Here is a 25,377-nt window from a genome sequence, read left to right as displayed (position 1 = left end):
CCAAGGCGGGTGGATCATGAGGTCAGGAGATCGAGACCATCCTGGCTAACATGGTGAAATCCCATCTCTACTAAAAATACAAAAAATTAGCCGGGCATGGTGGCGGGCACCTGTAGTCCCAGCTACTTGAGAGGTTAAGGCAGGAGAATGGCGTGAACCCAGGAGGCGGAGCTTGCAGTGAGCCGAGTCTGCGCCACTGCACTCCATCCAGCCTGGGCGACAGAGCCAGAGCGAGACTCTGTCTCAAACAAAACAAAACAAAACAAAACAGAAAAATGAGCTGGGCGTGGGATCACACGCCTGTATTCCCAGCTACTCAGGAGGCTGAGGCAGGAGAATTGCTTGAACCCAGGAGGCAGAGGTTGCAGTGATCTGAGATTGCACCACTGCACTCCAGCCTGGGTGACAGAGCAAGACTTCATCTCAAAAAAAAAAACTGTTTGGCAATATGTACTACAGCTAGACATCTGCATAACCAGTAGTCCCACTTTTCATTTTTTTTTTTTTTTGAGACGAAGTCTCACTCTTGTCCCCAGGCTGGAGTGCAATGGAATGATCTTGGCTCACTGCAACGTCTGCCTCTGGGGTTCAAGCGATTCTTCTGCCTCAGCCTCCCGAGTAGCTGGGATTATAGGTGCCTGCCACCACGCCTGGCTAATTTTTGTATTTTTAGTAGAGACTGGGTTTCACCATGTTGGCCAGGCTGGTCTTGAACTCTTGACCTCAGGTGATCCGCCCACCTCGGCCTCCCAGAGTGCTGGGATTAGGCGTGAGCCACCACGCCTGGCCTAGATATTTTACCAAAGGTTTATTTACCAAAAGACATGCTTAGGAATGTTTAGTCATAGTAGCCCCAAAATGGAAAGAACTCAGTTACCTATCAACAAACAAATAAGTTGTGGTGTTCACAGTACCGTAAAATACCAACAGTAATAGGTATGAAAAATCTACAACTACGCAAAACAATATGGATGAAACTCATAGTGTTGAGCAAAATAACCCAGACATGAGAGATCACACCATATGATTCTGTTTTTATAATTACAGGAAAAAAGGAGACACAGCTTCTCCCTGCTGTTTGAAATCAGAATCATGGTTTCTCTTAGGGAGGGTCATTATTAGAAGGGTGCTGGCAAAGTTCTGTTTCTTGTTTTGTTGTTGTTGTTGTTTCTTTTTTGTTTTTGAGACAGGGTCTCCCTCTGTTGCCCACGCTATAGTGCAGTGGTAGAATCATGGTTCCCTACAGCCTCGACCTCCTGGGCTCAAGCAATTCTCCTACCTCAGCTCCCCAAGTAGCTGGGACTACAGGCACGCGTGCACCACCACATCTGGCTAATTTTTATATTTTTAGTAGAGATGGGGTTTTGCCATGTTGCCAGGCTGGTCTCAAACTCCCGAGTTCAAGTGATCGGCTCGCCTCATCCCAAAGTGACAGGATGACAGGCAAAAGCCACTGCATCTGGCCTTTCTCCATTTTTCTTTCCCTGAATCTGTGTCTTCCCAATTCCCCTAAAAGTCAGGTGTTTCAACTGACCACAGGATGGAATTATGCTTCCAAATGTATTAAAGACTTCATTTACTTTACCAATAAATGTGGGAATTAGCTAGCGGGAGAGGCACTTCATCAAAACAGATCATCCAAATGGCTAGCAGGTATATAGAATTGTAGTATCTTAACCAAAAAGAGTATTCCAAACAGCATTTATTGAAAACAATTTTGTGTTACCCTACTCATAATTCTAAAATCTAGTTAAATTGGTTCTTAGGAGTATTTCTAGGGCAGACATGGTTGCTCATGCCTATAATCTCAGCACACTGGGAAGCCGAGGCAGGGGGATTGCTTGAGCCTGGGAGTTTGAGAACAGACTGGGCAACATAGTAAGACCCCATCTCAAAAAACAAAAGTTAGCCAGGCATGGTGGCTCATGGCTGTAATCCCAGCACTTTGGGAGGCTGAGGCCTCTTCACCCAGATTTTCCAAGTGCTAACATTTTACTGCTTTGGTCTTGGTATGTTCACTTCCTTCTCCCCTCCCACGCCCACATATTGTACATTGTTTTCCAAGCTGTTTGAGAGGAAGTTGCAGACATGATGTCTCTTTACCCATAAATATTTAGTGTGTTTTTCCTAAAGCACAATGACTTTCTCTTTTATAACCACAGAGTAATTATAAAAACCAAAAACTCAATGCTGGTATGGCACCATTACTTAATCTAGAGGCCTAATCCAGATTTCATTTGTTCTCCTTTACAACAGAAGGAAAACCTCCAATGTGTTGCCTTGCTGTCCTGTTTAGGCTTCTTTAGCCCAGAACAGTTCCTCAGCCTCCCTTGGTCGTCTTGGTCTTCTTTCCCTTTGTATTAAGTACCTTGTGGGGACAGAGTGTAAAACTCTGTAAATATCCAGTTACTCATGAATTATTTCTTTTTCTTTTAGAGACAAGGTCTCACTCTGTCACCCAGGCTGGAGTGCAGTGGCACAATCACGGCTCACTGCCACCTTGACATCCTGAGCTCAAGCGATTCTTCCACCTCAGCCTCCCGAGCAGCTGGGACTACAGGTGTGCACCACTGCACCAGGCTCATTATTATTTTTTTTTTTTTCGAGATGGAGTTTCATTCTTATTGCCCAGGCTGGAGTGCAGTGGTGCAATCTCTGCTCACTGAAACCTCCACCTCCTGGGTTCCAGCGATTCTCCTGCCTCAGCCTCCCGAGTAGCTGGGACTACAGGCGCGCGTCACCATGCCCGGCTAATTTTTGTATTTTTTAGTAGAGATGGGGTTTCACCATATTGGCCAGGCTGATCTTGAACTCCTGACCTCGTGATCCACCCACCTCGGCCTCCCAGGGTGCTAGGATTACAGGTGTAAGCCACCGCACCTGGCCAATAAAAGGAAATTTTTAGTACTATTGTTACAACTTTTCTTAAGTCTACAATTATGCCAAAATAAAAGTTAAAAGAATAAAAAAATGACATACCTATGACAGTACTTTCCTGATTTTTCTTGCATTCCTTATTGGTGAGATCCACATGACGAAGGCTCAATGGTTCATCTTTGTAGCCCTCATAGCACCTGACACAGCAACTAGCCACTCAGTAAATAAATTAACTGCATCTGCAAAACACACATTACATGTATCCAGAAAATGTATATTGAGAAAATATAAAAGCAACTAATTTTCATAAAAGGTTCCAAGCAGAAAAGGGAGGAGACAGATTAATTTAAAACGCACCTTTTCCTCTCTCCAGGTCTACAGGTAAAGGATGGTAATTGTCTGCACCACACTTAGATTTCCTTTCAAAAGTGTAATCAGGCCCAGCACGCTGGCTCACGCCTGTAATCCCAACACTTTGGAAGGCCTGGTGGAGCACTTTCAGGAATCGAAGACCAGCCTGGCCAACACAGTGAACCCCTGACTCTACTAAAAATACAAAAATTAGCCAGGAATGGTGGCACACACCTGTAGTCCCAGCTATTCAGGAGGTCGAGGCAGAAGAATTGCTTGAACCCAGGAAGTGGAGGTTGCAGTCAACTGAGATCATGCCACTGCACTCCAGCCTGGGTGACAGAATGAGACTGTGTCCTTCAATTAGGAAAACCACAGATCTGTCCAAAGAAAGGAGAATGCTTTAAGAGTGAGAATCCTGCCGGGCGCGGTAACTCACATCTGTAATCCCAGCACTTTGGGAGGTCGAGGCGGGCGGATCACAAGGTCAGGAGATCGAGACCATCCTGACTAACACAGTGAAACCTCATCTCTACCAAAAAAAACAAAAAACAAAAACAAAAAAATTAGCCAGGCCTGGTGGCAGGTGCCTGTAGTCCCAGCTACAGGCTGAGGCAGGAAAGTGGCATGAACCCGGGAGGCGGAGCATGCACTGAGCCGAGATTGTGCCACTGCATTCCAGCCTGGGCGACAGAGTGAGACTCTAATTGTCTTAAAAAAAAAAAAAAAAAAGAGTGAGAATCCTTGACTTATGCCTGTAATCCCAGTACTTTGGGAGGCTGAGGCTACTGGACTGCTTGAGCTCAAGGGTTTGAGACCAGCCTGGGCAACATAGTAAGATCTCATATCTACAAAAAATACATAAAAAATCAGCCAGATGTGGTGGCAGGACCCTGTAGTGCCAGCTACTTTGGAGGCTGAAGTGGTAGAATTGCTTGAGCCTAGGTGGTTAAGCTCAGCCTAGGCAACCAGACCTTGTCTCTACAAAAATTAAAAAATAAAAAATTAGCCAAGCATAGTAGCATGTGCCTATGGTCCTAGCTACTCAGGAGGCTGAGGTGGGAGGCTCATTTGAGCCTGGGATGTTGAGGCTGCAGTGAGCCTTGATTGTGCCACTGTACTCCAGCCTGAGTGACAAAGCAAGACCCTGCCCCAAAGAAAAAAAAGTTATTACTATAAAGATAAACACACTAAATTAATTTCTGCCCATAAATTGGATTATGGTTCTCTCAGTGTAAGAAATGCTCTCCAGTCACTCCTATAAATACAATTCCTTGACTATGTGGTTTCAAACAGGGATCTAAAATGGTAATATTTAACATCAGAAATCTATGACCAGCAGATGGCTGAAGTCAGAAAAGTTACCAATCAGGCTGTTTTGGGGTATTAAGAACTTGTAAGGTTAAGGCTAAGAAGTTAATGTCCTAGAAATCTAATAGGTTGGTGTTGATGTAATTAGCAGCCACTAATTCAAATTCTGTGAAGATGCTTTGCTTCTGCTAAGAAAATGGCCTGAAATGTGTGTCTGTATATACTGCATGCAAATATAGCCACTCTGGGTATATCTAGCATGGGTCTGAAATGGCTGAGCAAAGGAGTGTTAGTGTAGAAATATTCCCTATTTAGGGATTGCGGGGAGAAGGGGAGATACATATATACTTATTTTAAAGCTTTGCTAATAGAAAAACAAGGAATAATGAAACAAGAAATAAAAATGAATGTATTACAAAAAGAATTTATTAGACAAACACACCAATAGATTGAGTCTAAGGATTTGGTTGGAAAGCCACTGGGCCTTTTAAAGCAGCGGAAGTCCAAAGTCACACGCTTCAAGCATGACTCTGCAACAATCTGGAAACCAGAGGGTCAGGAATCACAGCACCGTGCTAGGCCACGAACACATCAGCCTCCCACCTCCCTCCCTATTCCCTCTCTTCTACTGACGTCCGTGATTCTGGTACCTGAGAAGACTGGAATGAAATGTTTCCCACTTATTACAGAAATTCAGCGTATTTGTTACAGAGGAATTGTCACACTTGAATTGTCTGCTTAATATGGGATATTGTTTTTGAGAAACCAACGAATAGTTATTAAAGGAGTGTTTACCAAAGGGTAAGGTAAATATTATCTCGTATAGTATCTGCATTTTTAATCTCATCTGGCACCAACTGTCTTTTAGAAAGTTACAATGTGTTGTCTGGGGGACATTCTTCTTTAGAAGAAAAAGAGTCTAATTAGTGGATATTAAGTAATTAAATAATATATACTATCAAACCTTATGAGAGTCACATGAACCATAAAGTCTTCATTTAATTTGGGAGAAATGGGGAATATTTTCTATCATTCCTGATGATAGAACGAGCTATTTCAAGATCATAGTAATGGAACTGCAATCCATAATGCCAAACAGTGTGCTTTACTTTGAAGCCATTGAGCACTAAATTTGATTGTTAGTAGCATAGGCTACCAAAAAATATCAAGGAATATGGTATCCACATAGATCTCAGCTGGCCTCAATAATCAAAAGTGAGAATGAAACATACATGACACAACTGGGGACCTCTGGGTTTCTGAGATGTGGGCTACAAGATTATATTAGGTAGAAAACTAAAGGAAACGTATCCCAAGCAAAAGTGGCAAGGGAATTTCGCAGAACGAATTTTTTAAGAGAGGTAATAAAAGCAGCAGTTAAAATGCATGTCCATGTATCAGGTTCCTGGAGGTGAATCCAGTAGGAACATGACAGCTCTTCACACCCAAGTATTGCTTTCATGGGCCCTTACAATCTCCGCTTGTTCACCACCGTGGAGAGTCTGTTTGTAATAAGAATTGTTCTCAAGTCAGAATCCTAGATGAAGATCTAAAAATGTTGAGTTTGTGCTTTTAAAAAACAGTTCAGCTGTCCACATGTATTGTGTGCTGGTGGAGCTAGCTCTTCCCCAACCTGGCTCACTACTGGGAGCCCAGGAATCCCTGGGAGAGGCAGATAAGCCTGGACTGAAGTTTTAAAGAATCAGCTACTGCAAATCAAAGTAGGCAGCCTCATGCATAGACTTCCTGATATTAGTTGAGCCATTGCTGCCTTCATTATCATTTTTATGCCTTTGGGGCCACTGTGTGGTTTGGTCCAAGCTGTTCTCAAAACTTGCCGTGCAACAGACCTGTGTCTACTTTAGCAGGTGAGTCTAGCTACACATCAAAGTCACCTTTCCTACCACAAACTTCCGGCCTACTCAGAACACCAAGGTACCCCCCTCTCAGGAATAACCTGGGGAGGTTATTTGGAACAAGTATTGCGCTCCAGGCCGAATCTTAAGTAAAGATCTAGAAATGTGGAGTTTTATGCATTTTAAAAATAGTCGTTTCAGAGGGGCCGTGTGTGCTCCACGACCAAGCTTTCCCCAGCCTCGTTCAGGATCTGGAAGAAATCTCTGGGTTTGGGCTGAACCATCGAGCATGAGGAGGGGAAGCTGTCAGTTGTGAACAGAGACTGTTTCTCAGCCTTTGATGAGCCAGCACCTTTAAAGGCTCCATCCTAGCCGCCAGCAGCTGGCAACCAGGGCGTCTCTGCTCCGCGTGTTTCCCTCCTGGCATCTTGGTTAGCTCCTCGCCGAACACCCAGAGCCTCAAAAAATAGCCCCTGAACTGAATTAAACCTGACCCACAGTGAACAGCAAGGTCCAGAAACCGCAAGGTTTGGGGTCAGCCTCCGTCCCCAGACACTCTGAAGGATGGCAGATCCCTGACCCCTGGTGGCTCGCGAGGATCGCAGATGCCCAAGGCGGGCAGAGGGGCGGAGTCTCAGGCCTCTGGAAGGGAAGGGGCGCTCTGACACCCCCGCACCTGCACCCCGGGTGGAGGAGCCGAGGGCACACGACGATGCCAATCCCTCGTGAATCCCGCGAAGGAGGGGCCGGGGGGCTCCTGATTCATAGGTGCGGGGCGTAGAAGGGGGTCAGGTAGGAAGGCCCGAGGAACGGCGCGAAAGGGCTCCCGGGGAAGGCAGCCGTCAGCGGGAAGGAGGCGGCGGCCGGGAAGAGGACGTTGGCCGCGGAGTAGGAGGGGAAAGTCTGGAAGGGCAGAGCGCCGGTGCCGGGAGGGCCAGGACTGCCCCCCGAGCCGCCGCCGCCGCCCCCTGCCGCCCCTGGCTGGGGCGCGCCACCCCCAACCTGCGCCGCGCCGTCCGCACCCGGGTTCTGCTTCTTCCACTTGGTCCTGCGATTCTGGAACCAGATTTTGACCTGCGTCTCGGTGAGGCTGAGCGACAGCGCGAGGTTCAGGCGCTCGCACACGGACAGGTAGCGTGTGGCCCGGAACTTGTTCTCCAAGGCCACCAGCTGCTCGTAGGTGAAGGCGGTGCGCGCGCGCCGCGGCTTGGCGCAGTTGGGCACCACGCGCCGGCGCCTGGGCCGCGGGGAGCCCGGGGAGCCCGGAGGGGACCCCACAGGGCCGCCCCCGCCGTCCTCGCAGGGCTCCCCAGACGCCAATGCCCCGGCCGGGGCGTCAGGTGAGCGCGCTGGGCCTGGCAGCAAGCGCGCAGCCCGCTCCCGCCGCCGCGGCCTCCCCGGATCCTCCGCATCCTCCTCCTCTTCCGCTTCGGAACCCTCCAGGGGGGACGCCTGGCCGGCGCCTGGGCCCGCAGCATCTAGGGGAGAAGGGGTCGGTGAACAGAAGCCTCTCCGGGTCCCCAAACCTCCTCCTCGTCCTCCCTAGAGCAAGCAGTTCTCCCCGCAACCCAACTCCGGGTGCTGCTCCTGTCCCCACATCGCGCTTCCCTCAGGCGGGACTGCACATCCTTGCCAGCGGGTTTAGGGGAATGGTGTCCTCTTGCCCTTTACAAATCTGCCATCAAGTAGGCGTCCAAGAAATGTATGCTAAACGAATGAATGAAACTCCGCATTAAGAAAAAATAGTGACTTTATTGGGTGACCACATTGGGAGGTAGGATCATTGTATTAAGACATCTAGATGTCAAACGCCTTTAGGGCTGTGCCTTCCCCGGACCCTGGAAGCCTATTTTGGTCTAGGACTCCTAGCAATTAAAAAAGAAGTTATTAAGCTCTCTGCCCCACCCCACCCCCACCCCCGCTTTAAAGTGAAATTCCCTTTCCCATCTTCTCTCTCCCGCCGTGTTAATAGAGTTTCAGATTTGTGCGGGGCCGGATCGATAGATGTCATCTATTAAAGGTAAGTTTTAATCGAACAATATTAGGATCAGACAGGGAAAGGGGGTTTGAAGTCCGTACCTGCAAGCTGCGGGCAGGAGATATGCAGGCGCCAGTAATAGAATATCGATCACGAGGGTGGGGGAAGGGAGCGCGGCCCCTCGGAGAGAAGATCCGAACAATTACCAGGCCGCTGGCCCGGGCCCACGTGCGGCCGCCAGAGGCGCCCCGGGCCCCAGGCAATCACCGCCAAACTTGGGGAGGGGAGCAAGGGGCTGCGTGGCATCCAGCCTCCCCGGGGACCAGAGCCTCTGCCCTTCAGGGAGCCGCCTTTCCCTGTCTGATCCCACGCCCCACCCAGCAGGACTCCTGCTGTCTTCCGTCCTTCCTTCCAGCCACAAACTTTCCTGACCCCTTCATCAGGTGTCCGCCAGCGTTGGGAGTAATTCAGAAAGGGTTTCGAGAAGAAAGTACCAAAAGCTTCCCAGCACCTCATCCGAACCCCGCCCCCAGCCCCAGTCAACAGTTGGGTCTGGGGAGCTTGAGAGCGTGGGGCAGCCTAGCCCCGCAGGCGTCTCCAGGTGGCACCTGACCTCTCTACTTACCAAGACCCCGGCGCAAGCCTTAGCCTCAGCTCCTCCATCCATAAAATGGAGGTGATGTTAATGATGCTGTCCAACTCTCAGGTTCCGAAGTTTTCATCACCTTTATCCCAGCCCTTAGCCCAGGTCCTAGCACGTGGCAAGCGCGTTAAATGCCTGATAAATGAGTAAGCCTGGCAAGGTAGGTGCCAGGTAAGTTAAGTTTCCACCGCGAGCATCAGAGCTGTGGTGTGCGGGAGCTTGCAGGGTGAGCAGGGATGCGGCAAATCCCTGCTCCGTAATGCGGGGAGCCTCCTCTCTGCCTCTATCCAGTTCTGAGGCGGGGGCTACACTTCGCACCCGGTCCCGTGCGCCTTCTCTCTTTGAGGAAGACGCCGTTAAGGGCCACTCGCCGGGCCCGGGTGTTCCCCCATACACTCCGAAGTGTTGGGGCTGAGGCCGCCTGGGGCCGGGGCCACCTTGCATCTTACCAGGGGTCTCCAGCTGTCGTACAGGGTCCCTGGAGCTGGCATCTTTCCCCGCTTCGATCTCGGCCAAACTTTTCCTGGCTTCCCGGGGAGCCGGGCGCACCGCCGGGAGCGCTGCGCGGGTGAATTTCTGCGGGTCCAGGATGTCCAGGACGGAGAAAGAGATCTTGTGGTGGGAGGGAGCCGCCTTGGCCCCGCCGTCCTGCCATGCCAGCATGCCCGTCGCCCGCGGGCCGGCGGTCGGCGGCGCGGGGTCCGGGATGGCGCCGCTAGGGCTTGCCTCCGGCTATGGCTTGGCCGCAGCTCTCCAGCCGGGAGCCGGGTCCGCGCGGCCAAGTGAAGCTGGGGAGGGGGGCGGGGAGGCGGGGCGGGGAGAGCGCCGTAGGGGGCTGCGCTCCGATTGGCACCGGCGCAACGCCGGCCAGCCTCGGGACTATCCGGCGCTGTAAGGAGGCCCCTTGCCTGGGCTCCAGGAAGCCTCCGCGCGCCCGGTGCGCGTGCCCGCGGGGACAGTGCAGTCGGCTCCGCGCGCCTCCGCCCAACCCTCTGGGACTCTCGGAGGGCGTCAGGGAGGCTTCCATCCCGGGGATCCCTTCCCCCGACACACACACCTCTGTGACTTGAGTTTGTGCCCTTTCTCCGGCGCACCCGCCTTAGACTTGGGGATGCAATTGAGGCCAGGACTGCTTATTTCCAGGGAATGCTCAGCGCATCTCCTTCCCCGCCAGTGAATTACTGTAATAGCTTCAGACCCGGTTACCTCGGAGGTAAAATCCCTCACGGTCACACAGTTTAGCGTTCACAAAACCTTGAGGTTTGCACGATCTCTTTTGATTCTTTGAGCATCCCTGTGAGATGGGCGTCACGTGGCACAGACCACTGTCCCCGTTTTAAAGATGAGGAAATCGAGTTTCAAAGGTAAGAAGAGATTTGCCCAGAGTCACTGTGAGTTGGTGACAGAGTCTGGGTTTGGACCTGGGTCTTCTACTGGACCGGTCAGTGCTTTTTTAGTACGTCCTGCTATCTCAGAAACAGAGGGAGAAAATCCCGGACTCTCAGTCTTTTGCTTCCACCCAAAGCCAAGCCGGAGGCCAGCAAGAGGTTTGGAGAAGTGATGAGCCCCCACCGGGATGCCTGCCGCTTTGGAAACCTTAGTGGCTTCAGGCACAGAGCCAAGTGAGATGGCTGAAGGTGTCTGCCCTGGTTTGCTATGACCCGGAGCACAGCCCTCGATGGACAAACTTCAGGCCTTCTCCAAAGTCCCAGGTTCGATCATTTGCAACAGAAATTGGATCTGAGAATTAGGTTGCATCTCAGACCCCCATTCCCTCCCAGCCCCAGAAGCAGAAGATTCAGAAATGCCTGTCTGGTTTGAATTTAAGGTCAGAGAAGAGAAACAGTTGAAATGGCCCTCATCTGCCCCACCAAGTCCCCTGGGAAGGTGATCACCAGTGGTTGGAGAAGCTTCCACTGACCACACTCATCCTAAATTTCTTCTTTTGTCTCTTGGAGGGCACACAGCAGTCTGTGAACGCTAAGCATTTGTTTCAGGCAAATTCTGAGGCTTCTCTTAGTGTTTGGCTCAGAACCACCTCTGACGCTGCTGTTCCTTTCTTCTCTGCCCCATGGGGTTTCCAAACAATGACCTGGCAATTAATATTGTCTGAGCAGGTAAGGAGTAGGAAGAGGAGGAGAAACCTTCTCATTAAAGTGCTGGGGGCTGCTAATCCCATCTGTTATTGAAGAGGCATCCTTAGAAGCCAGCTCCTTGTAGCTTTTCTCATTCAAACCTTGCTGCCCCTCCCAGAGGTGGTCACTGTATTCCCTGCGGACTTTAAAGCCCTGCCGAAATTCAAGCTAGCTTCAGTCCTAAAGTGGAGATGGATTGTGCTTTTAAAGCTCAGGAAAGGAAGTGCCTCTCCCAAGCCCACTGGACCACCTCCCACGAAACGGACTGCACACCATGTGAAAAACCCAAAGAAAAGATGGCCCTGAAACTAAAAAGTGGTGCCCAAGAACCTGGACTGCAAATCACAGAGTCTTCCTGAAATACAGATAGGGTACTTTGTTTTCTGTTTTGATAACGCTTTCTCACCCAGTTCTCGATTTTTTTTTCTAATCTTTTTTGTTTCTCCCCCTTCACCCTTTTGATCCTAGCCGCTACTTCTACCTTTTCCCACCATGTTTACTTTTTTTTTTTTTTTTTTTTGAGATAGAGTCTTGCTCTGTCACCCAGGCTGGAGTGCAGTGGCGCGATCTCAGCTGACTGTGCAACCTCTGCCTCCTGGGTTCAAGCAATTCTCCTGCCTCCGCCTCCCGAGTAGCTGGGATTACAGGTGCACGCCACTGTGCCTGGCTAATTTTTGTATTATTACTAGAGACAGGTTTTCAACATGTTGGCCAGGCTGGTCTCAAACTCATGATCTCAAGTGATCTGCCCACCTCAGGCTCCCAAAGTGCTGAGATTACAGGCATGAGCCATTGTGCCTGGCTCGTGTTCACATTTTTTAATGCTAAGGTTCTTCAGGGTAGTTAGTAATAGGTTTCCTTAAGTTAGCCCCAGATGGCAGTATGTGGCTTCCCACTGTCCCTCTTATTCATTCTCCTGTAAGAAACCTTGAGACTCTTTATTTTCACAGGATGGTAGGCATTCCAGGGGCTACCCTATACCTTGAACCAGAGGGTCAAGGGAGGCCCAGACAGCCAAGAGTAACCCAAACCCGGATCATTTCCATTGTACTCCATAGATTACCTCAAAAAATTTTGTTTAAATGATGTGAATCATCTTTCCCTTGAGGTTCACAGATGTTAAATATAGGAAAGGAGCCGAAAAAGGAAGAAGCAACAAATTGGAGAAAAAGCCAAGAACGGTAGAGGCCATATTCCTTAAACCTGTAAATCTTTACAAACTCCTTCTTTTAGTGATTTTCTATTTTGCTTGCCCCTTCTTTTTCTTTTTTTTTTTCTTTTTTCTTTTTTCTTTTTTTTTTGGTGGGGGGTGGGGGGACCGGGTCTCGCGCTGTTGCCCAGGCTAAAGTGCATTGGCGCAATCTCAGCTCACTGCAGCCTTCACCTCCCGAGTTTAAGCGATTCTTATGCCTCAGCCTCCTGAGTAACTGGCGAGTCGCTGGGATTACAGGTGCGTGCCACCATGCCCGACTAACGTTTTGTTTTGTTTTAGACAGAGTCTTGCTCTGTCTCTCACACTGGAGTGCAATGGCACGATCTTGGCTCACTGCAACCTCCGCCTTTTGGGTTTAAGCAATTATTCTGCCTCAGCCTCCCCAATAGCTTGGATTACAGGCACACACCACCACGCCTGGCTAATTTTTGTATTTTTAGTAGAGACGGAGTTTCACCAAGTTGGCCAGGCTGGTCTTGAACTCCTGACCTCAGGTGTTCCACCCGCCTTGGCCTCCCAAAGTGCTGGGATTACAGATGTGAGCCACCACGCCCGGCCTGCACACTTGTTTTTGACTCTCCATGTCCCTGCCGAGTTTCTGCATCTCCATAGCTTCAGTGAACATGTGTCCCTCAGCGGCCACCCATCTCCATTTTCCTTGCCCACTAAGCTCAAGCACCCACCAGTGGCAGGGAGCATGTCCTAAGATGAGGGAGTCGATTTTTTTTAACTTTGATTTGGGGTCAGGTGGGAAGGCTATATTTTCAACTCAGTTTTCACAAGTTAGTCTATGAGGTGTTTTTTGTTTGTTTGTTTGTTTTTTAGGAATGCTTGCTGTGCTTGGCAGCCAGAGTTCAAAGCTCTGGTGGGAAATGGTAAATGCTAGCCTTTAATTGTAAATGACCTCTCCAGCACCAAGGGACATAGAGTCCGGTAAACAAACGACGGACTCTGCTATCTGTGGCTTCCTTCTAAAATCTAGTGCCTGCCCTCTCCCATCTTATAGACCAATTTGAGATGAAGAAGCACATCTTGGGGCAGGTGGCTGAGGTACTGGGAAAAGGGGTTACCCACAGGCTGTCTGGCAGATGAGGTTTCCCTGTTTGTCATCAAACTGTCTTATGAAGCTGTCTCTTTGGCATATATATCCTGCCCTGGGGGCTGGCTCAAAATGCAGGGTTTTACCTGGAGAATTTCAATTGCATTTTACTTCAGGAACATAAGATTTTATCTAAAATGCTTTAACACGGCTCATAATATTGCCTGCCCCCACCCACCCCCCCACACTCCCTCTGCATAAACTGCAAATTCTTTCCATTGTTAACACTATTCATGGCACACAGCGGCTCTTCAAGGCTGTGCTGGAATTATAGGCATCTTTGTTTGTGGAATACCTTGGGAAGCTTGGCACCATTGATTTGCATCAGTGCCTCCGGAATAGCCTTTGCCTCCTCCTTAAAGATACTATCTAAACTGTGAAATTCATTAAATAGCCCCAGAAATGGATCAGGTTATTTAACACAACATCCCTAATGGTGCAATATCTCAGCTGTCTGCACTGATAGTGAACATTGTCTTGGATAGTGTTATCAGCCCAGGACACCCGCTATGAATATTGATCCTGAGCTTGTTACAGGCATCACTTGCCATCAGGACAGGTCAGGGTTGGAACCCACCTAGCATCAAAGCAATTTAAAGACAGCACTCAGGCAGAATTTTAATACCCAGGCTGAAAAAAAAAAAAAAAAAAAATCAACTCCATGCACAGAGGGAGGGCTTGCTGGATCTGGGTATATTTTATAGAAATACCGTGGGTATAAATACACATGTGAGGATGTTAGCGAGCCAAACACATGGCCAAATTGTACTGAAAGGGATGCTCATTGCCTCCTGGTCTTTTACAAAACAGGTGGCCAGAAAAAAAAATTACCTAGGACCTCCTCCTCCACTGTTCCCCATGTTGAAGAATGTATCCTGTTCTTTGGGTAGCAGGTTTCTCTTTAAGTTGGATGAGTAAGAGAGGACATTTCTATCCCGCCGGTGTTGATGGGAGACCCAGTGGAGTTTCTTGTGTGCCATCTATTCCCTGCAGCCAAGTACTAAGCATGAGCATTCACATTACCTCGTGCTACAATGAACACACAGATCAGAAATATCTGGCCAGGCACAGTGGCTCATGCCTGTAATCCCAGCACTTTGGGAGGCCAAGGAGGGGAGATCACTTGAGGCCAGGAGTTCAAGACCAGCCTGGTAAACATGGTGAAACCCCATCTCTGTTAAAAACACAAAAAAATTAGGCCAGGCGCGGTAGCTCACACCTGTAATCCCAGCACTTTGGGAGGCCGAGGCAAGTGGATCACGAGGGCAGTAGTTCGAGACCAGCCTCGCCCACATGGTGAAACCCTATCTCTATTAAAAATATTAAAAACTAGCTGGGCGCAGGAGTGCACACCTGTAGTCTCAGCTACTCGGGAGGCTGAGGCAGGAGAATCGCTTGAACCCAGGAGCAGAGGTTGCAGTGAGCTGAGATCATGCCACTGCACTCCAGCCTGTGTGACAGAGTAAGACTCTGTATCCAAAAAAAAAAAAAAAAAAAATTAGGCCGAGGGAGGCCAAGGCAAGTGGATCATGAGGTCAGTAGTTTGAGACCAGCCTGGCCAACATGGTGAAACCCTGTCTCTACTAAAAATATAAAAACTAGCTGGGTGCAGGAGTGCACACCTGTAGTCTCAGCTACTCGGGAGGTTGAGGCAGGAGAATCGCTTGAACCTGGGAGGCGGAGGTTGCAGTGAGCCAAGATTGCACCATTGCACTGCAGCCTGGGCAACAAGAATGAAACTCTGTCTCAAATACAAACAAACAAACAAACAACAATAACAACAAAACAAATGCAGAGCAGAGTGGAGAAGCCACGAGAGACAGGCAGACGGGTGGGCTCTAGCCGCTGCCGCTGTTGCTGACTTCTTCCTAATGCTCGTTGTTCCATTCCGGGTTCCCTGGGAGCCTCACTGCATCCCTACAATACTATTTCTTCTTGAGGGCTTCCCTGATTTACCCCACGCAGACTGGAGCACTCCTTCCCACGTTGTTTCTGGGGCACGCTGCCATCATAACCCTTGACGGACGTCTCTTAGTTTTGCCTGATCTGAGGATGCACTTCCCCTTTTCTGGTGTCTGTAGTTGATTTTGCTGAGACCCCCGGGCCCCCACCCTTGAATGTGGTAGTGATGGGACTGCCAATCAGGCCCCCCAACCTTCTTCTGGCCAAGAGGTCAGAGTGAGCTCCTGCAGGAGTAGAGTCCTACTGGCCTCTCTCCCGGGAGCATCTGAGTCAGAGTGACACGCTTCATTGTGGCAGTGGTGCCCAACACGAAATAATCTGTTATTTCCCACTCTTGACACTGACGGTTCCAGTACTTGCCCGGGTCTCGTTGTTCAACATTTCCTTTGATTTTGTAAATTGCCTACACTCTACCCAACCTTCTCTTCCCCTCTGCAGTTTGGAATTCAATTAGCCAGAGTCAAGGAACCCTGACAGGCACAGCCTTTATCACACTGCCTGGCATACAGAATCTGGTCCTTGGATTGTCTTAAAGTCAGGGAGTGCAGAGCATACATCCCTGTGCCCATAGTACCCTGGTGTTCAGTAGGCTGAAGAGTTGAAAGCAATAAATGGTGGCCTAATAACACAAACCCAAAGCCCCACAGTTTGACTAAGATGGATTGGAAACCCATACCTTAAGAGACCATATAGGCTGAAGACAAAAATCAGATCAAGAAATGTTTAACACATTTCTTGGATATAGGTTCATAAGGTATGGATATAGGTTCATAAGGGGTCTGACTCCCATGCTGAGCATCTGTGTAACTAGCTTATGCTTTTATTCAGGTCATCCATGCTGGGTACCACGCTCTTTATAAAGAAAAAGTGCAGGGGCCAGGCACAGTGGTTCACACCTATAATTTCTGCACTTTGGGAGGCTGAGGCGAGAGGATACTTTAGCCCAGAAGTTTGAGGCTGCAGTGAGCTATGAGTCATGCCACTGCACTCCAGTCTGGGTGACAGTACAAGACCCTGTCTCAAAAAGAAAGGAAGGAAGGAAGGAAGGAAGGAAGGAAGGAAGGAAGGAAGGAAGGAAGGAAGGAAGGAAGGAAGGAAGGGAGGGAGGGAGGAGAGGGAGGGAGAAAATAAAATGCAGGCGTAAAACAACCATGAGTTTAACCCCACATGGCGTGTCTGACACTGGTAGACGTGTTGCGGTATCTAGCCTCGAAAGATGGCCACCCCTAATCAACCATGCTGCTTAGTGCTCATGCCCCTGTGTCATCCACTCCCACACTGAGCCTGGCGTGGCCCTGGGTGACCAGTACAACGTGACTGAAGTGACTCTGTGACTTCCAAAGCCAAATCACAGGAAGCCCTGCAGCCTCTACTTTGTTCCCTGGGAACACTTGCCCTTGAGACATTTCCTCTTTGACTCTTGCTGTCATGCTGTGAGATACACAAGCCACACGCAGAGGCCATGTGTAGGACTCCAGAAAATAGCCCACATCAACTGACAGCCATCTTCCAGGTTCCCAGGGCCACCCAGACCTCCTGAATCTAAACCTATGCTTTCAAAAGCCTTCCAGGTGAATCTAATGCACATTAAAGTTTGAGAAGCTTTTCTTTTTCTTTTTCTTTCTGACAGTCTCGCTCTGTTGCCCAGGCTGGAGCGCAGTGGCGCGATCTTGGCTCACTGCAACCTCTGCCTCCCAGGTTCAAGTGATTCTCCTGCCTCAGCCTCCCGAGTAGCTGGGACAATAGGCCTGTGCCACCATGCCCGGCTAATTTTTATATTTTTAGTAGAGACGATAGTTTACTGTGTTGGCCAGACTGGTCTCGAACTCCTGACCTCAGGTAATCTGCCCGCCTTGACCTCCCAAGGTGCTGCGATTACAGGTGTGAGCCACTGCGCCTGGCCTGAGAAGCGTTTCTATTATCAATGGTGCTCCGATTTTTTTTTCCACTATAGCCCATCTCAGTAGAACAGAAGATTCTTTGGCTCATATGGGCCTCACTTGGTCTGGCCTCACTTTCCAGGGAGATGGACTTTGCTAATAAGAAAGTTCTTGGTGACTGGTGGGCACCTGCTACTTTTGCCTGTACCATGTTGCTTCCTTATTCCTCTTTCACAGTGCCCTGCTTTTTTGCTTTCTTTTTACTTTTTCTTTTCTTTTCTTTTCTTTTTTTAGCGAAGTCTTGCTATATTGCCTAGGCTAGGGTGCGGTGGCCATTCACAGGTGCAGTTGCAGTCATGTACACTATAGCCTCCAACTCCTGGGTTCAAGTGATCTTCTTTTTTTTTTTTTTTTTTTTTTCTGAGACGGAGTCTTGCTCTGTGGCCCAGGCTGGAGTGCAGTGGTGCAATCTTGGCTCACTGCAACCTCCGCCTCCCGGGTTCAAGTGATTCTCCTGCCTCAGTCTCCTGAGCAGCTGGGATTACAGGTGCATGCCACCACACCTGGCTAATTTCATATTTTTGGTAGCGATGGGGTTTCACCATGTTGGTCAGGCTGGTCTTCAACTTCTGACCTCGTGATCCACTCACCTCAGCCTCCCAAAGTGTTGGGATTACAGGCGTGAGCCACCACACCCGACTTCAAGTGATCTTCTTGCCCCAGCCTTCAGAGTAGCTGGGGCTTCAAGTAGGTGCTACTGCGTCCAGCTAATGTACCCTGCTTTTTGCTGGGGGGCTTTTCCTCTCCCTTTCCTTCTGGTCATGGTGGGACTGTAGGCACGTGCCCCGCCTCCAGCCCTGGTAAGGGCACAGGTCAGGCTGGAACATGACAGTATCACTTCCACTGGAACATATACAATGGGGGACACTGACCCAAGAGAGCCAATCAGAATTCTTTCTGGAGCAGCCAGACCAAGTTGAGGAAAAGGATCCTCACCAGGTGGTATACCAGAGACTCTGTGAGCTCAGAGCTGATAACCAGCCATGCCTGACGCTGTCCATTGGTAGACTATCTGGTTGTGTGAGCCAATAAATTCCTTTTAAATTTAAGCCATTTGAAATTTGGCTTCTGTCACTGGCAGCCGAAGAGTCCTAACTATGACAAGCAAATCTGAAAGGATGAGACATATGTCTAGTATAGCAATAGATGGTTGATGGATTCATAGTTGAGCTGAAATTCAACATGAGTTGTAGATTTGTTATAACAGGCCGAAAGCTCAGTCAGTGTGTGTGCTTCCTGGCACACTATAGTGTTCATGTACCACCTGACTAGCTCTGGCCCAAAAGATGCAAACGAGAGTCTATTGGAGCAGGGTTCCGGGGAAGCTTTTGCTTTCCAGGTATAAAGGGTAAGACTTGGCTGCCACATGCCCTTTTTTCTTTTCTTTCCCCTCCTTCCTGCCTGAAATGCAGTCATGATGCCTCGGGTGGAGCAGGAATCTTGTGAGCATGAGGGGCAGGCTGCATGCCGAAAGGGTGGTGGAGCAGAAAGCAGGAGGCAGCCTGATGGTCCTGGGAGCTGTTGTCCCATCCAGGGTTGCCTCCCTCTTGGCTTCTTGATATATGAGGAAAAGAAAAATCTGATTTGGTTGAGCAACTATGGCTAGGTTTCTGTTACATGCAGCCAAATGCAATCCCAACATAGACAATGCCCTACACTCATTGCGTCCCAAGAAAAGCCTGGAATTCTCAGATCAAGTTTTAGCCTATCAGTGGCCCACACTTAGAGACTTGCCCCCTTGGACCAACTTGTCATTTTTCAGGTGAGGGACCTGGATCCCTGTATTTGTTTCTTATCACTACTGTAAGAAATGACCATACACTTAGTGGCTTAAAACAACAGATGTATTATCTTACAGTTCTGGAGGTAAGAAGTCCTAAACTTGAAGTACCAGCAGGGCTGCATTCCTTCTGGAGACTCTAGGGGAGAATCCAATTCTTTGCCTTTTTTAGCTTCCAGAGGCCACCTGCATTTCTTGGCCCATGGCCCCTTTATATTCAAGGCCAGCAGTGTAGTATCTTCACATCTTTCTCCCTGACCTCTGCTTCTGCTGTCACACCTCCTTCTCTGACTCTGACTCTCTCCTGCTTCCCTCTTTCCCTTAGGAGGACTCATGTCCTTACACTGGGCCCACCTGGACCGTCCAGGATAATCTCCCTACAGGAGCATAGGCTCTGCAAGATCTAAGTCCCTTCTGCCATGTCAGGTAATATATTTAGAGGTTGTGGGGATTGGGAGGTGGACATCTCAAGGGGGCACTATTCTGTCTACCGTAGTCCTAGAAATGAAAAGTGACTTGCTCAAGAGTACCCCACAGAGCTGGCTGAAAAGAAACAACTATAGGTAAGCTCGCACCACTGGCAGAAGCACCCCTTTTCCTCCTCCTTGGCATGAAACTAAAGCCCAGCCATTCTCCAAGGTCCATTTCAGGCTGCCCCTGCCCAGAAGCCACAGCTGCCCTCCTAGGCCTGCAGAGGTCATCCTCTTGACTGTGTCTGTGTCACTCGTTGCCAGCTGGCACACATTTCATCAGCAACCACGAAGGTCTTCCATTGTTCTCTGCCCAGGCTTGATCCCGGAAGGCAAGGATCACACCTTAGAACTTTTTGGTACCCCTAGTGCCCACTGCACAGAGTAGGGTCTCAATACGTGTATGGTTCATGATGTTCCTAGCAGATTCTCCAAACTGACTCACTCAGCCCCTGGAAGACTAAAAACTGCATTTCCCAGACTCCCTTGCAGTGTGGACTAGGTTCCACCAAGCCAGACACAGTGAAAGTGAGTGGGTGGCCACAGGTGGAGAAAGAGAAACTTCGGAGGGCACAGTGGTGGGTATGTTTTGTTCTTTTGGGGGCAGCTGTGCTGGGGGCTGCGCTAAGTGATGGGGCAGTGGTCCCAGTGGAGTAGTAAAATTAAGTGTTTCTCATAGCTGCATGGCTCCTGGCTGTGTAGGACTTAGACCTGTCTCCCCAGGAAATCTGTAAGCTCCTTCACGTCCCATGTAAACAAAACCCCTCTAGCTGGAGTGGTTTCTATTGTCTGCGACTAAGAACCCTTTTATAAGGTATACTACTCCCCAACCCCATTAGTGGAAATCCCCAAAGGGTAGGAATTCTATTTTATTTCACTTGTAAACAGCTCACCTAGTAAGCGTATCAACAAAATATACACAATTCATTGAACTGGACTAAAGCTATAACATTTCAACGAATTCCTCATCCTTTCTGTGAATCAAGAGCATCCTTTCTGTGAATCAAGGGACTTGTTTTCTGCTTTTCCTGCTCTTTGTCCGCTGATCTCCTGGGAAGAAAACTTCCGAAAAGGAATACCGTTTCGGGGGCGAGCGACGCCAGGGTGCCCAGGCCGTGCCCCAGTTCCGGGTTTGCGCCCGGTCTTCCCGCCCTGCCCCGCCCGCGGGACTACAGTTCCCAGGCGCCCCTGCGCGGCGGTGCCGGCGCCAGTTGGGACGCGGAGCAGAGGAGCACGGCCGGGAGCCATGGCGCCGTGGGGCGAGCGGCTGGCTGGAGTGCGCGGGGTGCTGCTCGATATCTCGGGCGTGCTGTACGACAGCGGCGCGGGCGGCGGCACGGCCATCGCCGGCTCGGTGGAGGCGGTGGCCAGGTGAGTGGGCCGCGAGGCGCCGCTGGGGGCGCCGTTGCGGCCGCCGAGCTCCAAGCTCTGCCTGGTCCCCGGCTGCCGACAGGGGGCGGGGCCGCGGCTCAGGCCCCGCCTCGTTCCCCCCCTTCCCACCCCGGTGGGCTCACAGCGCTGACCCCGGACGACCCCACTGCTGCCCCCGGCGAGCACCAGGCCTCTGCTGGTTAGGGCTATGCGATCAGACAGGGCGGCCTCGTGGTACGTGGGCTGCTGAGCGCTTGAGCTGAGGCCAGTCTGAGTTGAGATGTGCTGTAAGAGTAAAATGCATACCGATGAACAAGTCTTGGCCGGGCGCGGTGGCTCGCATCTGTGATTCTAGCACTTGCAGAGGCAGAGGAGGGAGGATCGCTTGAGGCCAGGGGGTTGGAGACCACCCTGGGCAACATAGGGAGACCCTGTCTCTGCCAAAAATTTAAAAATTAGCTGGGTGTGGCGGTGCACGCCTGTAGGCCCAGCCACATTGGAGGCTGAGGCAGGAGGATCGCTTGAGCCCAGGAGGTCAAGGCTGCAGTGAGCTGTGATCACGCCACTGTACTCTAGCCTGGACTGCAGAGCGAGACTGTCTCAAAAACAAAACCCCCCAAAACATCAGACTTCGTGAATAAAATGTAAAATAACACACGAAAATAGGTTTATGTTGTTTGCCTGTTGAAATAATATACTTTTTGTTTGTTTTGTTTTGTTTTTTTCAGACGGAGTGTCGCTCTGTCGCCCAGGCTGGAGTGCAGTGGCACGATCTCGGCTCACTGCAACCCCCGCCTCCCGAGTTCAAGCGATTCTCCCGCTTCGGTCTCCTAAGTAGCTGGGATTACAGGCACCCGCCATCATGCCCAGTTAATTTTTTTATTTGTTTTGTTTGAGAGGGAGTTTTGCTCTTGTCGCCCAGGCTGGAGAGCAGTGGTGCAATCTCTGCTCACTGCAACCTCCGCCTCCCAGGTTCAAGCGATTCTCCTGCCTCAGCCTCCCGAATAGCTGGAATTACAGGCATGTGCCACCACACCCGGCTAATTTTTTGTATCTTCAGTAGAGATGGGGTTTCACCATGTTGGGCAGGCTGGTCTCTAACTCCTGACCTCAGGTGATCCACCTGCCTCGGCCTCCAAAGTGCTGGGATTACAGGCGTGAGCCACCGCACCCGGCCAATTTTTGTATTTTTGTAGAGGCAGGGTTTCACCATGTTGGCCAGGCTGGTCTGGAACTCCTGACCTCAGGTAATCCACCTGCTTCCACCTCACAAAGTGCTGGGATTACAGGTGTGAGCCACGTGCCCGGTTGATAATATTTTTAATACACTGTTTTAGGTTAAAATATTTGAAATTAGTTCTACCTTTTTTTAAAACTTTTGTTAATGTGCTTATTAGAAACCTTTAAATTACCTTTATGGCTCTCATTATAATTCTGTTGGACTGCATTGGTTTAGGTGAGAGAAGGAGGAAGAGAGCATCGTGCCTGCCAAGACTTGACCATGGAGGACACTTTTTTCTTTGAGACAAAGTTTCGCTCTTGTCTTCCAGGCCAGAGTGCAGTGGTGCCATCTCAGCTCACTGCAACCTCTACCTCCCAGGTTCAAGCGATTCTCCTGCCTCAGCCTCCCAAGTATCTGGGATTACAGGCACCTGCCACCACGCCCAGCTCATTTTTGTATTTTTAGTGGAGACCGGGTTTCACAATGTTGCCCAAGTTGGTCTGGAACGCCTGACCTCAAATGATCCACCAGCCTCAGTCTCCCAAAGTGCTGGGATTACAGGTGTGAGCCACTGTGCCTGGCCGACACTTTTCTTTTTATAATTTTTTTTTTTGAGACAAGGTCTCAGGATGTTGCCAGGGTGGTCTTGAACTCCTTGGCTCAGGCAGTCCTCCTGCCTCAGTCTCCCAAAGTGCTAGGATAACAGGCATGAGCCACTGCGCCTGGCCTAATTTTTTTTTTTTCTTTTTCTTTTTCTTTTTTTTTTTTTTTGAGACAGGGTCTTACTTTGTCACCCAGGCTGGAGTGCAGTGGTTCAATCTCAGCTCACTGCAACCTCCACCTTAAGGGCTCAAGAGATCCTCCCACTTCAGCCTCCCAAGTAGCTGGGACTACAGATGCGTACCATCAGGCCCACCTAATTTTTTTGTATTTTTTGTAGAGATGGGGTTTTGCCATGTTGCCCAGGTCGGTCTTGAACTCCTGGGCTGAAGTAATCTGCCCATCTCAGCCTCCCGAAGTGCTGGGATTAGAGGTGTGAGCCACCGTGGCCAGCCAGAAGGACACTTTCAGTAGCGTGGTTGGCACCACTGGACCTGGGCTTTGTAAGGCCTCCTGTTGGCATCCCAGGTCAGCACTGCCATATGTTGATAGGCAGTCAGGAAGGGCTAATTGCCAGGACTTGGCCTCCCAGAGTCACTAGCTGGGGCACTTGGTAGCCTGATGTCACGGGGCCCCAATATTCCTATCTGTAGGTGGCAGTTAAGTGAGTCTCTTGGTCCTTCTTAGAGACCCCATCCTGCCAGTCTACACATGTCTGATGTCTGGGAGCTACTGAGATAATAGGGACCCAAATGGTCCTGCATAGTGAAGCCTGAGGTGCTTGGGAGGCTAAGAACTGGGAACAGGGAGACTTAGCTTCCAGGAGCAAGCGTGAAGGGCAGCCCAGACCTAGGACACTCAGCTGGGTCCTGGGTCTGCTCTCAGTGTTGGCTGAAGTTCAGAGTTAGTGATTCCTGACCTTAGTCTCCATTACTCCAAAGCTTTAGACGAGCTCAGTCACACATGAGAGCATTCTGTGGGTGGCACTGGTGGGAATCCAGCAGAGCACTCTGGGCAGTGTTTTGGGGTGAAGTGGGCCTCATTTGGGGAGCAGGAAGCCAGAGCTCAGTGCTGTGACTGGGGCAGGGAAGGCTTCGTGGGAGACCTTGCCACTCATTGCTTGCGGAAGATGCATTTGACATCATCTACCAGTGGTTCAACTTCTGAGAATTTGTCCTATCTCATGCGTGAGAAAATGACGCGAGTACAAGGTCATTCCTGGCAATGCCTTTTAAACAGCAAAAGACTGGAAGCAGCTCAGATGTCCATCAGTAGGGGAGTTTAAGGGTCTGTCTGTTTATACAGCAGAATAACATGCAGTATAAAAAGGAACGAGCACCGCTGTCTATAGACATATTACCAGTGGAGACAGCAAGCACACAGCAGGGTGCATGGTGCACTGTTTCTCGTATAGAAAAGGCAGAAATGCTTGAATGTATTTCTCTTGCTGTGTTTGCATAAAGACACTGGAAGGCTGCTTCAGAGTCTGGGAAGAGCTGGAGGATAAGGAAAGTGGGGGCCACTGTGTGGTTGGAGACAGGGTAGGAGAAAGACTCTTCACTGTATAACTTTGTATATCAACAGTTTTGTTTTTGAGACAGAGTCTTGCTCTGTCACCCAGATTGGAGGACAGTGGTGCAATTTCGGCTTACTGCAGCCTCTGCTTCCTGGGTTCAAACAATTCTCCTGCCTCAGCCTCCCGAGTAGCTGGGATTACGGGCACCTGCCACCATGCCTGGCTAATTTTTGTATTTTTGTTAGAGATGGGGTTTTGCCATGTTGACCAGGCTGGTTTTGAACTCCTGACCTCATGTGATCTGCCCACCTTGGGTTTCCAAAGTGCTGGGATTACAGATGTGAGTCACCGCGCCTGGCCTGCATATCATTTTTAAGGTTTTTAAACTATGCGAATGTATTTTCTATTCAAAATATTACAATTCAAATATTAAATTGAATATTAAAATTCAGAATATTAATGTTTGGGCACAGTAGCTCACACCTATAATCCAAACACTTTGGGAGGCTGGAGGTAGGAGGATTGAGACCAACCTGGGCAACATAGCAAGACCCCATCTCTACAAAAAATACAAAAATTAGCCAGGCATGGCGGTGCACACCTGTAGTCCCAACTGCTTGGGAGGCTGAGGCAAGAGAATTGCCTGAGCCCAGGAGTTTGAGACTATGAGTGTGCTACTATACTCCAGCCTGGGTGACAGAGTGAGACCCCAACTCTAAAAAAAAAAATTGTTTTTTAATTAAAATATTTCAAGGAGATCTCTCTGGCTGCAGTGTAGAGAATAGGCTGGTAGAAGGGCAGGGGCCAGAGAGGACATAGAGTCACCAGTTAGATGGTTCTAGTGGTCCAGGGAGAGCTGGTGGGGCTTGGACTGGGTAGAGGGCAATGGAGATGGGGAGGAGGGCATGAATTAAAGAGGTGTGTTGGAAGCAGGACCTATGGGACCTGCTGACATGTGGGGTATTGTCGGGGTCAGGGAGAACTTGAAATAAAGGGTGGTTTCCAGTGTCTGACCGGAACAACTGGCAGGGTGGAGAGGGGGGCAGGGCAGGG

At 49.8% G+C, this 25,377-nt stretch overlaps 2 protein-coding genes across 6 annotated transcripts in view; one reads left to right on the top strand and one right to left on the bottom strand.

Annotated features, from left to right (window-relative positions):
* Nucleotides 1-4,945: 4,945 nt before the first annotated feature.
* Nucleotides 4,946-9,711, bottom strand: NKX1-2 (NK1 homeobox 2). Its single transcript, XM_003904381.5, has 2 exons — nt 9,466-9,711; nt 4,946-7,873 (listed from the first exon to the last, which is right to left on the bottom strand). Exons 1-2 carry the CDS (start codon nt 9,677-9,679, stop codon nt 7,158-7,160), a joined length of 930 nt encoding a protein of 309 aa, XP_003904430.1. The 5' UTR covers nt 9,680-9,711; the 3' UTR covers nt 4,946-7,157.
* An 11,074-nt stretch (nt 9,712-20,785) lies between these two features.
* LHPP (phospholysine phosphohistidine inorganic pyrophosphate phosphatase) overlaps nt 20,786-25,377 on the top strand; it is a 150,105-nt gene continuing 145,513 nt past the window's right edge. For 2 of the 5 annotated variants that reach the window (XM_009215576.3, XM_031652005.1), the window contains exon 1: nt 20,813-20,986. In XM_009215576.3, the coding sequence (XP_009213840.1) occupies nt 20,862-20,986 (125 nt within the window). In that variant the 5' untranslated portion in view covers nt 20,813-20,861. Of the gene's footprint in view, nt 20,987-25,377 lie in introns of all 5 variants that reach the window. The other 3 variants (XM_003904380.1, XM_009215574.4, XM_009215575.4) reach the window with 3 other exon arrangements.

This window comes from Papio anubis, chromosome 11 (genome assembly GCF_008728515.1).
Source record: "Papio anubis isolate 15944 chromosome 11, Panubis1.0, whole genome shotgun sequence".
NCBI lineage: Eukaryota > Metazoa > Chordata > Mammalia > Primates > Cercopithecidae > Papio > Papio anubis.
The sequence above is the reverse complement of the archived record's forward strand: the minus strand, read 5'-3'. Positions and strand labels throughout refer to the sequence as shown.

What these genes read in the sequence shown, in the direction of transcription:
- NKX1-2 (XM_003904381.5), bottom strand. Translation starts at nt 9,679, where the DNA reads ATGCTGGCATGGCAGGACGGCGGGGCCAAGGCGGCTCCCTCCCACCAC. An exon ending in ACGACAGCTGGAGACCCCTG is followed by an intron (nt 7,874 to 9,465) that starts GTAAGATGCAAG and finishes CTTCTCCCCTAG; the next exon opens with ATGCTGCGGGCCCAGGCGCC.